This window comes from Saccostrea cucullata, unplaced genomic scaffold (genome assembly GCF_032062105.1).
Source record: "Saccostrea cucullata isolate Sc308-1 unplaced genomic scaffold, CSIRO_AGI_Scuc_v1 ctg141, whole genome shotgun sequence".
Lineage (NCBI taxonomy): Eukaryota > Metazoa > Mollusca > Bivalvia > Ostreida > Ostreidae > Saccostrea > Saccostrea cuccullata.
The window spans coordinates 338283-355798 of record NW_026940735.1 but is presented as its reverse complement, the minus strand read 5'-3'; the positions used below and the strand labels follow the sequence as shown (position 1 = coordinate 355798).

General features: G+C 32.7%; 1 protein-coding gene across 1 annotated transcript in view; it reads right to left on the bottom strand.

The window, feature by feature from the left end:
* The window catches only part of LOC134256088 (probable phosphorylase b kinase regulatory subunit alpha), a 50565-nt gene extending 33052 nt beyond the window's left edge, over window positions 1-17513 (bottom strand). The window contains exons 1-15 of the mRNA XM_062738691.1: window positions 17371-17513; window positions 10265-10423; window positions 9440-9656; window positions 9061-9143; window positions 8614-8694; window positions 7712-7810; window positions 6219-6260; window positions 5951-6055; window positions 5740-5793; window positions 5309-5431; window positions 4661-4756; window positions 3924-4031; window positions 3451-3529; window positions 3041-3175; window positions 2623-2732 (exon numbers count right to left, since the gene is read on the bottom strand). Coding sequence (XP_062594675.1) covers window positions 2623-2732; window positions 3041-3175; window positions 3451-3529; window positions 3924-4031; window positions 4661-4756; window positions 5309-5431; window positions 5740-5793; window positions 5951-6055; window positions 6219-6260; window positions 7712-7810; window positions 8614-8694; window positions 9061-9143; window positions 9440-9656; window positions 10265-10423; window positions 17371-17448 — 1569 coding nt within the window. The 5' untranslated portion in view covers window positions 17449-17513. The remainder of the gene's footprint in view (window positions 1-2622; window positions 2733-3040; window positions 3176-3450; window positions 3530-3923; window positions 4032-4660; window positions 4757-5308; window positions 5432-5739; window positions 5794-5950; window positions 6056-6218; window positions 6261-7711; window positions 7811-8613; window positions 8695-9060; window positions 9144-9439; window positions 9657-10264; window positions 10424-17370) is intronic.
* Window positions 17514-17516: the final 3 nt, after the last annotated feature.

Below are 17516 nucleotides of genomic sequence, written 5' to 3'. Positions count from 1 at the left end.
CATTCCCGTGCAGCACAACACTGACTACACTAGTATGTAGGCTCTGCAAGAATACCTTGCAGAAATAATAGGAAAGCAAAACAAAGGTCAAAAACGGGGTAAATTGCACCCCAGCAGTAGCGCTAGCAGCTTGTGCTAGTATTGAATGTGATGTAAGAGCCGAACCTAGCATGTCATGTGATATTTGACATGTGACGGTCGGAAGACCAATCATTCTCCACGTTTTGGACAGATATTCCAATTCCAGATTGAATGTAAACAATGCAAACTCTATGTCCAAGGGGAGGTAATAATTTTTCATGTCCACAAACTACGCAGGAAAAACGAGAAGAGGGTATACATCAAACAGATAATTTTAAAAATGTTTCAAAATACATCAAGAACTCATGTCATGATGATGACAGTAAATGCTTCTGTCCAAGAAGGTTTATGAAATATGAGATTGTGTGTCAAGATATATTAAGGAAGCCCTAAACACTGTTAATTCAAAGGTTTAAATTCCATAGTAATATTACACATTCACATTGAGGTTAAATGAAATACAAGTAAATTAAGAACTTCTGTGAATGACATATATTTTGAAATAAATTACAGATTAAAGCATTTTAAACAATACATTAATCAAAATGAAATACATGTAATTGAAAACATTATTTGCTTGTGCATTCTCAATGCATATAAATCTAAGTAACTATGTAGTACATACATGTACCAGGTACATGTATAAACCATTGTGGTTATTCTTCACTTATTCTTCATTGTCTAAAAACATTGTTTTTAGAGAAATATGCCAGGTATCCTGTGTTGAAACTGAATAACCTAATTTTATATTAGCATTTACACACCTTTATATAGTGCAAATTTTCTCAAAGTCTCATAAATATTTCTCACTAGTGTTTAGCACTTCCTTTATAAACCTTGGTGATCAAGGAACAGTTAGAATATTGGTGCTCAAAATGATGTGGACAAAATGATGAAGTCTCACACACATTATTAATATGCTCAAAATGATGTGGACAAAATGATGAAGTCTCACGCACATTATTAATGGATCAACAGTAAAATTCACTGAAAATTATTCTAAATAAATATTATTTACTAAATAATTTGAATTCAAATATTTAGTGCCTCTTTTTTTTTTTACTTTGCAAGTTATTTTACTGCCTTATTCTAAAGATGACTTTGGGGAAACTTTTTCCCTGATGAGAGAGATCTTGTATGAAAACTGCTAGACATCAAAATGATTCCTATCAATGCTTTTTATAATTAAATCTTTAATCATAATTTTAAACCCGAAAATACATCTAATGCCTTTTTAAAATGAAATGATGAAAAATTGAGCCAAGTATACATATTCATCTAAAGATACAGTTACATCTGCTTGCAGAAAATGTTTTCTGAAAAAAAAAGTCATTCATTTTCCATTGAAAGTTCATTGACTTCCCCTCTCTTACATTATTTTTTTCCTGTAATATCATTTTTGAATGTTGATTACATCATAGAATCAGCAAATCTAAATTTTAAAAAAATTTTAATCTATATTTTTATTCTGCATTCCAAATGCTGTCACCCCCAATCTTTGAGAAAATAGACTGATATCTAAAATTTGAAAATAAGCTTTGCAGACTTGAAAATTTTTCTAATCTTTCATCTATTTGGAATAATACATTAAATTAGTATCAATACATGTATGCCAATTAAAATGCTTCAGAAGCTCAAAATAAAAAATTCAATAAAGCACTCAATACATTTTCAATTATATTCATAACCAAAGCATTGAAAAAATATTGACATATTAAAAAAAAAAATTGAAGACATAAAGATAAATAGTTTTATACACATTCACTTTTCACCACAGTGACCAAATCCTTCAGATAAGAATTCCTCTTCAAGTCTCTTTTCACAAAATGCTCAGCTCATTCCAATTTCAAGCCAAACCATACTTTCTAAAACTCATTCTCAGATTCAAAATATTTTTCTAGAAGTGCATCTTCTTTTAATTTACTTAGTTCTTATATTTATCATTAACCCCCTTTTCCACATACCCAAACCCCTTGCAAATGTAAGTTTGACTTGAAATACATACAGAAGATATTGATTTTAATAGGGAAAAGGTTTGATAGGAAAATTCTGAGTGCTTTCAAAGAAAATAGCTATGCATTTCATTTCAAGCTTTAGACCTGTAAAAAAAAGAAACAATCAAAATTTGGAACCTAAAGAATTAAGGTTGGAAGATACTGGAATGATAACCAATGGCCGCCCTATGCACTTCCAATTGGAAGAAAGAAATCCTACATCATTGGCAAACATGTCCAACTTCAGGATTGTGTCTTTGGGAAGATAAAAGTGATGTTCGTCTGCCATCTGTAAAAACAAATACTCTATTTCTTCTCTTTTAGTAGAAATTTCCATTCTTCCCCAACACTGGCATAAGATCAATCATACAAAATTTTCTTTTTTATAAACAGTTTACATCATCGAAATGATTAATTACAATCATATCTTAAATTCAAGTGAATCTTGTTTTAACTAACTTTGTAAACAAAAAGAATATCAAATGTCAGCACAATACCAAATATTTAGACAAATACCTGGTGCATCAGAAGATTCTAGACAACATACCTGTGGAATAAATGCGAAGATTTGATCATGAAAACTATACAACTTGCTGGTGGCCAGCAGACCTATTTCATTCTTGGGGCGTCCAGTCAAACCTAGTTTCTTGTTTCTACCTGTCAAAATGAGTCAAGAAAAAAATGTTTAAAAGTAAAAACTTCCATCTCCATTTCTCTATACATCAGTTTTCACATAAGTTCTAAAGTCATCTAAATTTCCATTTTTAATGTTTTTCTACTCAACCACTAGGTATTTCTTACATATAAATGTAGCTATTTTATTCCCACTTAAAATTATTTGCCCACTTACTCAGTAGGAAGCCCACTTTAAATGATTTGCCCCACTTACCCAATAGGAATCCCAATTTAAATGACCAGCCCACTTACTCAGTAGAAAGCCCACTTTAACTGATTTGCCTACTTACCCAGTAGGGAGTAGATCTGAGTAAGAACTCTTGCTGGGAACACTTGTAATGGGGTCACTTCTGACATTGTCTGCACCTTGATGTCATGTTCTAACAGCTTAGACTGGATGTAGTCATCTTCAGCCAATATTACCACTGTAATACCAATATTAAAATTCATCTTCCATTGAGCAGATTTATCAAAACAACAATAAGCATTAATAAATACAAATTTACAATCATGAAGACAGTGCCTGTTAACATACTGTTATTTATGATGATACAAAATAGATTAGGTACAAAAATCAAGACATTTGACAAAAACTTGTGACTACAATTTAGATTCTATAAATAAAGGAAGAAATTTTAATACCGATATGGCTATGCTTCTACTGAGATCAGAAACAACTGTGATCAATTAAGAAAATTACCTTGTACAACAATGTCTGGTTTGGGTTCAGAAACCAATCGACGATTGACAGGATCCAGCTCTCCAGGAGATAAAAAACCCTACAATGAAACCAGTAATGATGCTCAGGATATCTGTCATTCTAGCTCTGAATGATTTTTTTCTTACAATCTAATGATGTCATAAAACACATAGAAATCTCTAGTGAGTAAAAATACCATGCATTACAGTCTCTCTATTAACAGAACGTTTATAAAATTTTGAAAAGATGTAGTTACAACAAGGTAAATCAGTTTAAATTTTTGGCTATCCTTAAAGGTAAATGGAGCAGTTTCATTTTTACTTAATCCTGTTTACATTGCTTTTAGTAATTTTTACAACCATATACATGTGTAAGGCAATACAAAGGCTCATACAAAAAGAGAAAAGTTCAATTGGTGGAGCCACATTTTGAGTGTCCTTTAATCATTAGGCATCAGAAACCTTTTCTTTTACCTCTTGAACCAATTTACTGATGATATACAATGACTGCCCCCATTTGTGAGGCATTTTCCCCAGTGGTTCTCTCTCTTGGCTGTTTGGTTCTTTATATTCTTGCTCCACCTGTTCAATAGAAAACAATTATATTAACTCATTTTGTAGGTCTAAACATTTTGTAGATCAACTCATTTTGTACATCAAAACATATCCTTGAACAACATGAAAATTAAAGATAAACTGATAAAAGATGAATTTCTTGTATACCAACTACTTGACTCAAACTATCCATGATTTCGATGTGCAGTAAAGTTAAATTAGTCTACTCTGATTGTTTCATGTTCCGAATTCTTGACTACTGCAGTGAAAACTTCTTGTCCTTTTCTGTTAAATCAGTTTTAGAAAGTCCTTTCTAATCTAAAATGTCGTCTAATCCAGCAAATATTTATGTTATCAGAGGTTACAGATTGTAGAAGTTTTACTGTGTAATTCCTAACTCCATGTACAAATACAGTTCATGGTTAAATTCATGAAAATGATATTCAACTTAAAACAACTTCTTCAAGTGCTTCCATCAGTAAATTATTCTGGAAGTCCAAATACTGTTGCTCATCATTGGAAACCCACAATCAATCTCATATATGCATATTGATAAGCAATAAGCATAGACGAGCACATGAAAGATCTTATTTTAACTTTATTATAATGTATACAACTGTTTAAAATTAAATTAATGAGAATCAATAATGTCAAACCTTATCTTTAAGAACAGCATACAGTTCCGGTATAACATAAATTCCCTCATCTGTCTTCAACATCACTGAATCCAATTTCTCTGAATATTTCTTCACCTAAAAAAAATCACTTTTGAAATTTTTTGTCTTGACTTAGCAAACTTTGACTATGCTATACTAATAAAGCAAAACTATTAAAATAGAAACATTTTTCCCCTTTGGAATCCTTTTAATAAAAATCAAGATTATTACATGTATCTACACATAAAAGGCAGTGTTCTTATGATGTTTCATCCAAATCAAGCAAAAAAGCTGACCTTTGACATGAAAATCAAAAGGGACAATTGGCTTAAAATGGCCAACATGAGTATAACATCTTATGTCTATCGTGCAGATGGTTCTACTTGAAATTGGGGCATTAAAAATCATCATTTTTCTAAGCAACACATATAATCAGCTGTAATCATATTTTGGATAATTTGCTTTAAATGGACCTAAAACTCAAAACTAACCCCTTTAATTAAGGTGGAAAATGAAACATCTTGTTAAATGCCTTAACAAGCTCAAAGAATACCACAGCAATTTCTGTTTTGCGACTTTTACAAATTTTGCTTCTTTCTTTTAAAATTTTTAAGTTTTTTAATTCCAATGCTTCACAATACTACCAACCTGTTCTTCTCTGCCGTTGAACAAACCGTCCAAAACAGACAAAGCAAAGAACATGGGCCACTGACACTCTATCCTCTCAAACACCTGCAGCTCCCACGGCTCATAATGAAGACGATTACGATCCTGATTCAAAAGAAACTTTATCAAAAACATTGACAACTTTTATATGCAAAAATTTTTCAGTACCTTTAGAAGTATTTATCCATCATGATACCTTTTTACACACTGTTTAATAAGCTCTGTATATGTTAATGAATTGACGCTAAAAAAAAAGATCAATTTTCATCATCAACTATTGTGCATTTAGATCCAAGTTTCTTTTAGTCTGTAAGTAGTATGTATACAAATCAGTGGATAAGGTAGTTGAAAGGTGCTAAATGATTGCAACTAAAATACTTATGTTTACAAATAGTTATTTGATACCACATTACCTCTCGAGCTGTTTTATAGCCGTCTCGCAGAAATCGACAGAAACCATATTTGCCCTGAAATCAAATGAATACAGTTAATATAGTTCTTTTACTTTTACCCTAAAAGTAGTGAGATGTAAATGATTATTATTAAAATAATATTTAATTATCTCCTCTCTAGTCAATGGTCTCCCTTGTTTCAGTTGTTTGATTATACAGTAATATATCTTACCTCCAGTTTAGACACAATGGTCTCCCTAGTTTCTTCCACCTTTTCTCCATCATCCACAGCAAAAGCAGGGTAGCTGATCACAGTCAATAAAGCAGCATCTATCTCCTGCAATGTCAAACCAAGATATTACTGCTCACCAAAATTTCATTTTGTTTCAGGTTAAAAGATGTAAATAAATGATACAGGTTCATTGTACATGAAATTTATATTTTATAATATTTTTTATGCTCATAGTCTTATTAATTTTAAGAAGATATCACCGACTTACTTTAGAGTTGGACTCTCTGGGAAGCATGGAATGAAGTATAGCCTGTGAAGAAATTTATACTTTGAAATTCCATGAGTTTTTCAACAATAAAACTCAATCAGTAAATCAATTAAGCACTTTGATTTAAATTTTTGCCCTTCCTCCAAGCAAAACAAACAAGAAATCTGTGAGCCAATGCTCACTAGTAATACCCCCGCTCTGATGTAAATCATCAACTATCATGTTAATTTACACAAGTTCAATAACAGGCAGATGCACCGAAAAATTTGAAGTTGACGTCAGATTCATTTCAAAATTAATCCCACCATATGGCTTGCCTCAACAAAGAGTGTACTAAAATTAAGCATCTGCTATGAATAGTTAATGAGAAAACTGCTACGAAAATTTGTTATGTATGAAATGGACTGACACACAGACAAACAGGAAGTTGACATCGGGTTTGAACAAAAATGTCTCCCAACAGAGAAGATTGTGTTAAAATTTCAAGTATCTGCAATAAGTAGTTGCTGAGAAAACTGCAACGAAAATTTGTCATGTATGAAACGGACAGACACACAGACAAACAGGATGTTGACATCAGATATGAACAAAAATGAATTCCACCATATGGCATGCCTCAGAAAAGATTGTGTTAAAATTTCAAGCATCTGCGATGAGTGGTTGTTGAGAAAACTGCAACGAAAATTTGTTATGTATTAAACGGAAAGACGTACAGACAAAGAGGAAGTTGACATCTGATTTTAACAAAAATGTATCCCAATGTATGGCATGCCTCAGAGAAGATTGTGTTAAAATTTCATGCATATGTGATGAGTACTTGCTGAGAAAACTGTGACGAATTTGTTATGGATGAAACAGACAGACGCTCAGACAAACAGGAATTTGACATCAGATTTCAACAAAAATGTATCCCAATGTATGTCATGCCTCAGAGAAGATTGTGTTAAAATTTCAAGCATCTGCGATGAGTACTTGCTGAGAAAACTGCAACGAAAATTTGTTATGGATGAAACGGACAGACGCACAGACAAACAGGAAGTTGACATCAGATTTTAACAAAAATGTATCCCAACGTATGGCATGCCTCAGAGAAGATTGTGTTAAAATTTCAAGCATCTGCGATGAGTACTTGCTGAGAAAACTGCGACGAAAATTTGTTATGGATGAAAAGGACAGACGTACAAACAAACAGGAAGTTGACATCAGATTTAAACAAAAATGTATCCCACCATATAGCATGCCTCAGAGAAAATTGTGTTAAAATTTCAAGCATCTGTGGTGAGTAGTTGCTGAGAAAACTGCAACGAAAATTTGTTATGGACGGACACACAGCTACAAGGACACACAGACACACGGACGTACAGACACACAAGTAAATACATGTACTTTGTTTTTTACATTTTCGCCCTTCCTTCCAGCAAAACAAATAATTCTGACTAGATCTATTGAATAATGAATCAAAGATTCCCAGTTAAGAGACTGATATAAATTACCTGACACTGCTGTGCTTCATCTGGTAACACATGGACAATGGACAAGGGCCCACCTCTGGCACCAAACAGATCTAGTTCATCTATTGCTTCCAAAGCTGCCTGCAATTTATATATTCCTTTATAAAAATACTGAAGTAATTCATTGTAAATGTATTATGCATCAATCCTAAAATTGATTAAACCAACATCTCATTATGATTAACAACCAAAATTTTATATTTTAAAAATATTTTCATATATGCATATATCAATTGAAAACCATTGTACATTGTCTTTGGAAGCTTTACCATAAAATCCCTTTTAACCACAAAGACACTTAGAAAATTGCAAAAAGGGGGCAGACATTTTGATATTCTTGTTATATTTTATGAAATTAAATTTAGGGGCCACTAAATAATTGTCTTTAGAACTTTATCTTATAATAAGATAATCAACTCAAATTATGATTTATTTTTCACCAAAAAAAATTGAGAATACACAATACACAAATTAAAGAGAACAAATGGTAAGTAACTTTCACTTTCAGGAATACTTTATATACAAAATATGCAAAATATCCGACAAATTTACCATGTTTTATTTTCACTTCCTAAAATTATGAAAGACTTTCAATGAAATTCTTGTGTTAGAAGTTTCCATGTTTACAAAGATATTTCTAAAAGGATGAGGGATATGCCTGACAATTAAAAATAAAAAGGCACTGGGGCACTTATAGGGAAAGAGGGCAGTGAAAAGGGACTTTACAGTAATCACACACATATCCTACTGGTTCATCAGGCTGAGAAGATAACAGTATCTTAGATTTTCTATTATCCCCTTCTGGTTAATACAACTTTCTACTGGTACTTTTGATCTCTTTTTCACTGATTCTTCAAGTAAATTCTTTGTAAAAACTAATGTACCTTTGCCATTCCAATGGAGCTGGAGTTAAGCTCTGGAAGTCCATGATTTGTTTTATCCCCCCTCTCCCAGATACCATAATCCTAGAGTAGTAAAAGATGGCAAAATTAAGATGACAAGGAAGGTCAACAACAGTAAATCATTTTACAGCTTAAAAGTAGAGGAATATTAGATTCTTTTAACTGTGTCACTATTAAACAATGTTTCTTGTACAGAGTAAAGTTCAGTAGTTAATCCCTGTATTATACATACCTGTATTAATCTTACGATATGCACAATACAAGCTTTTTCAAAGCAGGATGAAAAGACATAAAATACAGCATCTCATGTCTTTACGTTCATTGTTTGGGATTTATAAACATCTTGAATGTATATAACAGAGTGAACAGTGGTCACCCATGCATACTAAAGAAGCTGACAAATATTTGAGCTTTTGGCTTAGGACTTACTGGTGTTCTGTAGGCTGTTTCGATGTAGAATATCAGATTCTGTACAAAAGACACTTCATCAAGGGTGAAAATAATCTGAAGACCTGAAATTTAAGTGTTACAAAACTGTTACAATAAATTTCATAAATAGTTATAATTGAAGTGTAATCCAATATCTCATACAATGATACCATTATATGTTGTATATAGATTATATCACATCTCACCTATACATTAGATCTTTAATTACTCAACTGGAATATCATAACTTTGCAACATATTGATATTTTTGAGGCAGTAGCTACTCATACAGTAAATATTTAGTGTATTGAGTTCTTTTAATTAATGTCATTAAGCGGCAGTCTCAGACACTGAGGGTATGAATTATAGGTATATATACCTGAGGCTGTCATCTGAGCTAGGGACAGTATATAAATAGAGGTGGCATCTATTTGTAAATGCCCCCAGGCATGGTCACCGACAACTGTCTTCCCAGTCTTACTGCAGTACTTGGCGTGGAGGGAATCATCTACATGCTGTGAATACTTAAACTTCTCCAGCTTCTCCACCTGAGCCATCATACAGCGTAACAGTCCTCTCATCAGCTTCACCACAGACTGGATACGATCAAAACAAAAATATTCAGGTCCAAACGAAATGTGTTTTGCAAATAAAATAAAAACAATTATAGCATAGCTTGTGGGGCAAAAAAGACGCTTCAACTTGCCAAATTTATAAAGGAATGATAGAAATTTATGTCATTAAGAGTTATCTCTCTTATCCGAGTATCGAAGAACCTTAAAAAAGAAAAAAACATAGTAACTCTTAATGTAGAAACTCTAATGACCGGGTGTGTATTGGGAGTGGAAGAATAATACTCTTAAAATCAACTAAGGTAAAAAAATTAGAGCTAGAATTTCTATTGAAAAATTAAATCCACCATTTACATTTTTATGATACATGTAAATATTAATTTCAATTTTAAATTTTTTTTTAGAACATTAACAAAAATTATACTTTAGTTGATACATACAAACTGTACATGCTGTATGTACATGAAGATTCATAAATACAAAATGTATCCACCTTAAAGACATGTTCTTTGATTTCTTTAACTAGGTATTTTATTCAAATTTTCTTGCTTTTGAGATTTTTTAAAACATCATGCATTTCTGTCTAAAAAAAAATTCTGTTAGTTCAATATTGGTTCAGATTTCTGTGTTACCTGTTCAAGTTCATATGCTTTGGCCCTATCTTCATCCAGATCAGCTGTTTTTCTGTAAGCCAGAGCCAACGCCCATACTGACAGAATAGCATACACATTGTCCCGTACCCAGGCATGGCTGTTCTCTTCACTAGAAGGTAGTAATCCTGTCACAGGATTCTGTAAAAAAGGAATCACTTCTGTAAGTAATGTTCATAAATATACAGGGACCAGTTATCTTTTTATCCATACTTTCTGTACTAAGATAATAAGCTATCAGGATTCAATACGTCAGTAAGACAGATTCAGTTACTGATTCTCTTAGTTTGGTTTAGCACCTGATTATTGATTCAAGGGGAAAAGGGGGGGGGGGGAATTCCAATCTGGTCATTGAATAAATCTCCTTTCCAGTTACAAATCAAAGAATTCCCTTTGGAAATCATTGCCTTGGTTCTAATAGCAATTTATAGTTGAATTTCACATTCTCAAGAATTATCTCCCATTGTCAGCTTAACACTCATTTTATGCCCCCACCATAAAATGCCTGCCTGGGAATATAGTGTTACCCTTCTGTCATTCATTCATTCCGTCATCAACTCTCTGTTCATTATCTAAACAACAGCTGCACACATTCAACTCATTTGACACAAAACACATTAAAGGAATGTGCAGGTCAAGTTGAAATTTGGTCATGTTCCGATAATTTGATGACTTTTCTTTTTACTGACTTATCCCTATTGAACTGAGGAAAAATAAGACATATTCAGTTTCTGCTCTGTAAATTTTGTAGGGATGTATATGTATAAGGTTGAAATTGCAAATGCCAGTATTTTCTCAGAAAATACAGGTCAAGTTAAACAAAAACAAGAGGCCCATGGGCCACACCGCTCACCTAAGCACCTAAGGGCTAGTTTAAAAACACAAATCAGCTCAGCATTGAAAAGTTTACGTTTGGGGGAGAAGGGATTTAGATTTTTATTTTTTTTTAACTTGAGAATGTCACTATATCAATAAAACATACATGTATTATAATTTTGCCATACTTGAGAAGAAAAGTTTCAAAAACTTTTCCTGTATATTTCTATGTAAAGATTTGATTGCCCATTATGGCCCCACCTTACCCCTAGGGGTCATTATATGAACAAACTTGAATTAACTCTAACTGAGGATGTTTCCATATTAATGTCACCAATCATAGCTTTGCTGATCTTGAGAAGATGATTTTAAAAAATATTTTTCCTATATATTCCTATGTAAAACTTTGATCGGCTATTGTGGCCCCGCCTTACCCCCGAGGGGTCAATTGATTTGAACAAACTTGAATCTACACTACCTGAGGATGCTTCCACATTAGTTTCATCTTTGCTGGCCCAATGATTTTGGATAAAATGATTTTTAAGATTTTTCCTATATATTCCTACATGCCATTGTGGCCCTTCATCTTACCTCTTCCACATGAGTTTCATCTTTCCTGGTCTTATGTTTTTGGAGAAGAAGATTTTTAAAAAAAAATTTCCTATATATTCCTATGTAAAACTTTGATCAGCCATTGTGGCCCCGCCCTACCCCCGGGGGTCATGATTTGTATAAACTTGAATCTACGATACCTGAGGATGCTTCCACATGAGTTTCATCTTTCCTGGCCCAATGGTTTTGGGGAAAAAATTTTTTTCCTATATATTGCTTTATGTAAAACTTTGATCAGCCATTGTGGCCCCACCCTACCCCTGGGGGTCAAGATTTGTATAAACTTAAAAGATGCCATCAATTTTTCATTAATTCATAATTATCTCCCCTTGGAAAAGGGTTTGGCCCTTCATTTGAACAAACTTGAATCCCCTTCACCCAAGGATACTTTGTGGCAAGTTTGGTTGAAATTGGCCCAGCGGATCTTGAGGAGAAGATGAAAATGTGAAACGTTTACGACGACAACGACAACAACAACGACAGAATATGGACAAATTTTTATCAGAATAGCTCACTTGAGCCAAAAATTAAAACTAAATATAAACTTTGAAATTGTGTCTGTCTATGGGGGTCATTTGTGGCATTCCCACGAATGTCATACACCTCGGTTCCGACAGTTCGGCCTAAGATATAAGACAGGTCGGCCAATCTATGAGGCACCACGGCCCAAGATATAAGACAGGTCGGCCAATCTATTAGACACCAAGGCCCAAGCAAAATTTCATTCTGAAATATCTAATATTTCTGATTTCAGAATTTGCAATTTAAAAAAAAATTATCATATTTACTGAAAAAAGTCAACAAAATAACGACCTTTTCTTTAAAAAAAATAAAGAAATCTTCCCCTAAGCCTAGCATATTGACTTTGATCAAGGAATGAAAAGATATAATTAAGTCAATAATTGCTAAACAAACAAAATCTGTGGCGCATTCTTTAGAGTGTCAAGTTTGTGTCATACTGGTAATGATAAGGGATTAATTACGAGCAGGCTTCATTGAATATTGTTGCCAACATTTCTTATGAAAACAACAATGTCATTCATGAAAATTAATTTATGGTTTCAACAACATTGTACATTAAGAAATTTCATATAGATTTTTTTAAACTCTTGCATTAACCTATCACACTAAAAAATTACATGTAGGAAAGAATTGTTTATATGTTAATGAAATATTGTATTACTTATTTACTTATCATTTACCTTGTGCATTTCCAAAAGAGAGAGATGCAAGAAATGAAATCATAGGACCCCTCCTTCCCCCTTCCTGGTTTAATTTTTAGAAAGAAAAATAATTAATCCCCCGAAAGACAAATTAATTATATTATAATGTCAATTCAGACACTTGATTAATTTTTTCTATCACAAAATTTTTCTTGGGCTGCGGTGTCTTTTACACGGGCCCACATGTCAATAATTTTGGGCCAACCTGTCAGGGCCAACGTGTCAACCGTCACAGGCCGAGATGTCTGTCTACCATTACCATGCATCTAGTTTCACTATATCCTTTGCAACTAACTAAACATATTTTCAATTAGTGCTTTCACGGTAACTGTGGTACTACTCTTCTTCAGGAAAAATTAATTATGTTTGGCGAACTTTTAGTTGATAGATAATTATATGACATTTTTTAAACAATTACTTTTACTTCACACTATATGAGTACATAATTTGGCATATTCAAAATTTAGCATAATCACGGGGTATGGAGTTGTTGGCGTAATCATAAATTACCTCTATACATGTCTGGTCAGTGTATAATGTACATGTAAATGCATGATTTCTTAGCGGTATTCATGAATTAGCACATTGTTGTCCACGCCAAAAGTTGCTAATTATGAAGCACGCTTTTATTAGTACACATATAGTATTTCACCAAAATATATCATTTTGCCCTGCAAATGAATAGTACACACTTGCGACCTCGATAGGGTCAACATGCAGTTTGACAGTTTCCCTCATAGTCATGAAATATGAGTATAATGCCTAATTATAATTTATATTGCAGGTTAGGTAATAAATTAAATATACCATATAATGTACAATTATGGACTTCAGTGTAGGTTAATATGTGGTTATAAGGACTCATGGCAATTGATATTGACCGAAGACACAGAAAGTGATAGCGACCAAGCCTGCGAGGTCGCTATCACTCTCTGTGTCTTTGGTCAATATCAATTGCCATGAATCCTTATAACCACATATTGACCTTTCATTGTTCAAAGTCAGGGGTCTAGAATATTTTTTATAGCTCACTTGCCCTAGGGCAAGTGATACAATAAATTTCACTTGCCCGCCTAAAAAATTCACTTGCCCAACAAAAACATGAAACAATGAAGTTTTAAGATTTTATTGACATTTATATGTTTATACCGTATAATCCCTATTAACCGCCCCTGCCCCTATAAGCGCCCCCTTAGGTCTTTTTCAATTGTCAGGAAATAAGGGCCCCCTGTACAGTGATTAAAATCAACGAGAATCGTATCAAAATATTGAAGAAAGGGAAAATTAAACTTATCTATTATCCAATTTTTCAATGGAAAATCGAAAATGAATAATTTAGCATAATTTGGGTGGATTATCTTCACTTTAAGTAGAGTTAGACATTATTTGATTGGTTCCTTGTATTTATTCATTTTTTTTTCAAAAGATTTTTTGAAGTTAAAGTATGACATTGAATATCATAAATAGAGTACCAAAATAACCGCCCCCTTTTTACAATTTTCTAAGCACATGGGGCGGTTAATAGGGATTATACGTATATCCATTTACAGGCTAACATTATTAAATAATGCCAAGTGACACTAGCTTTTGAGACGGGGGTCTAACAGTTTGTCACATTTCTATTGTTATTCATATGCATACTAGTTTTCAAAGACATTGTTTACATTGAGCCGCAACTTAGTCATTGGTCTCATTTGCACAGAATATGTATTTTAATTTAAAGTAATATACGCTATAACGTGCACCATTTTAAAATACGGCTGGAAATTTATATATTTTGTTTACCAATAAAAGTTACGAAAATGCTGTAAATTACACCATTTAAATAAAATTCGTTATAAAGTTATCAAATTATAATTATTTATTATCCTGCAAGGAGAATAATGCTCTTTTTAAGTAAATCCACCACGTGAACATTTCACTGTGTTAGATTGATAAACAAACACGGCTTCCAACTTTAAACGAGGTAAGCCCTTTGAGATACAACTCACTTTTGACATGGATGGCGTGTTACTATTAATATAAGTTATCTTTCAATGTAATCAGTATCAACCATCTATACTCTGTTATGACGCATATTAACCTTTTATTAATAATCGTTGTCAAAATGCAACGTGCCTCGTTGTCTATAATTTCAGTGGACATACGTTTATATTGTGACCATAAAATCAACGCACTCTCTCTCTTATCAATATTCATGAAAAGACTGTGCTAATGTTTATTGCACATATTGCTTTATTGTTCTGTTATTACAACGAGTTTTATAGTTAAATTTTGTGGAAATATTATTTTTTCATTACACTTTATGTGTTTCAAATCATTTAATCATTTTGTTTCACATACAAAACGGCATCCATACGGCGTATATTACTTTAAACTTATACACATCCAAAGGACAATGTTGGCCAAGTTGAGGCTCATATCTAATTTTTTTAAAAATGTCCCCAAACTAGGGTCGAGATAGATACTAAATTAACCGGTCACCGAGCATCAACGATTGATATTATAATCACATTACTCACGTGACATTCTGCTCTTCAATACGCTAACGCTTTCATTAAACATTTCATTGTGTTTAAGTTTCTGTTGTGACAGTATCTATCGTACTTCCAACTTTAAACTAAGGGAGATTTTTGCGCAAATTTTAATAGGGTTTGAAGATAATATGTCTCTTATTTAACTTTATGCTTTTCATTAGGGGTATTTTGAAAGAATTCTGGTATTGACAGTGTTATTAGTAAGTACATGTAAAGGCTTATGTTGCTTCTGTATTATGGTCTGCAGAGCGAGACATCTACCCCATCCCTTAACATCAGAATCATTTATCAATTGTGCACCATAAAATCAACACGATCTCTCTCTCTTCTCCATTTAAATTCGTAGTGCGAAAAACTCATATGTGCTAATGTTTACATTCCACAACCATGCGACTTAACTGTCTCCGCCTATTTGCAGAAACTACCTTTATTTGTCAAAGAGGATTGCAGGGTCTTTTTGGGGTAAGTTTGACTGCTTTTACATGTTCTTTTCAATTACATTTTCTGTAATCATAGAAATATGTATGACAAAAAAATTTTAATTTTTAAATATTAAAAGCATATGCATGCACATTTATCATATATTAATTTAAAAACATATATTTTGCCCAAAATTATGTGTATATAGGCATTTGCCTTTTTGTCTTAATGGACACTATGCCACTGACATTCATGTTAAGCAGTCCAGTTCAGGAAATATCTGTATATATACTGACACGCAAAAGAAACGCAACAAGCAGTACTCAACAAATGTTTAAATTTTTTATATAATGATTTCCAAAAAAGGATAAAGTAAAGCTAAAACACTTTTCAGAACATGAGAGATTTGATAAAAATGTTAAATGTTTATCTTTTGAATTTTGTAACATATGACTGTTAAAAGCATTGTGTTTTTGCGCCATTAAATTACAACGTCACAGACTGCCCTAAACAACACTTGCAGCTTAATTTCTTTTACTAGGTTAACCAATAAGTGCATTAGCCAATCAATTATGTTTTACCATTTTTAAATGTCTGTTTTTCATATGATTAGGTCGAATTTTCTCTGAATTAGCACATTGTAGTAACCCTTGGACTTCCGGTCCAAGGACTATCATTTATGCATAGGATACATAAGACCCCTTTGAGACGTAATGCAGTGTATTTTTGCATCATCAACTCTCCATCACCTTTACTTTGGGATTTTTTCAGTTATTTGCCAGAAAGGAAATGCGTACTTTGCCATTGGGTACTCAGTTTGACTGCTAACACCAATAAAAGAAACAAGACTGTAAATTTATGTTTTACAGCTATAAAATAAATATACATACCAAATTTTATTTTTTAAATTTTATTTATTATTGACCAATTAATTTATTACATATATTTTTTTAAAAAATTACCGATATTTACCAAAATTAACATATATAATTTGCCTTTTTTACTTTAATGGACACTATGCCACTGACATTCATGTTAAGCAGTCCAGTTCAGGAAATATCTGTATATAGTAAAAGAACAATGATCGCTGCCGAGAATTATCTCTTAAAATATTTGAAGTCAAAAGCGGTGGTATCGCCTGTTTTAGTTTAGGCTACATAACTCCAAAGGAATTTCGGGTTAAAAAGATAAGTGCAGTTTTAGGCTATTCAGAGGATTCAAAACCGCATTCACATCGAAAGAAGATTTATTGTACATCTCGTGATTGAAAATCATCCATATTGTTTATTATTTTATCTTTTTCATCGTTATTAACTTAGAAATATTCCAAAACAAGTTGCACCGTGACAGAAATATGTAGACAAAATATGCCCCTATTTTGTCTACATATATGTCTGTCACGGTGCAACTTGTTTTGGAATATTTCTAAGTCGATGAAAAAGATAATATATTATTTTGAATGTTTGGCATGTTGTATTACCTGAAACTTAAGAATGGTTTTGTTTAGTAATCTTTGGTAATAATCCAAACGGACACCCGAATTACTTCGATTTCTCATACTGACAGTGTCTCATCTCGATTTCCCCATTTCATTTGTAAAGGTGAAGGTCGTTAATATGAAAAGTA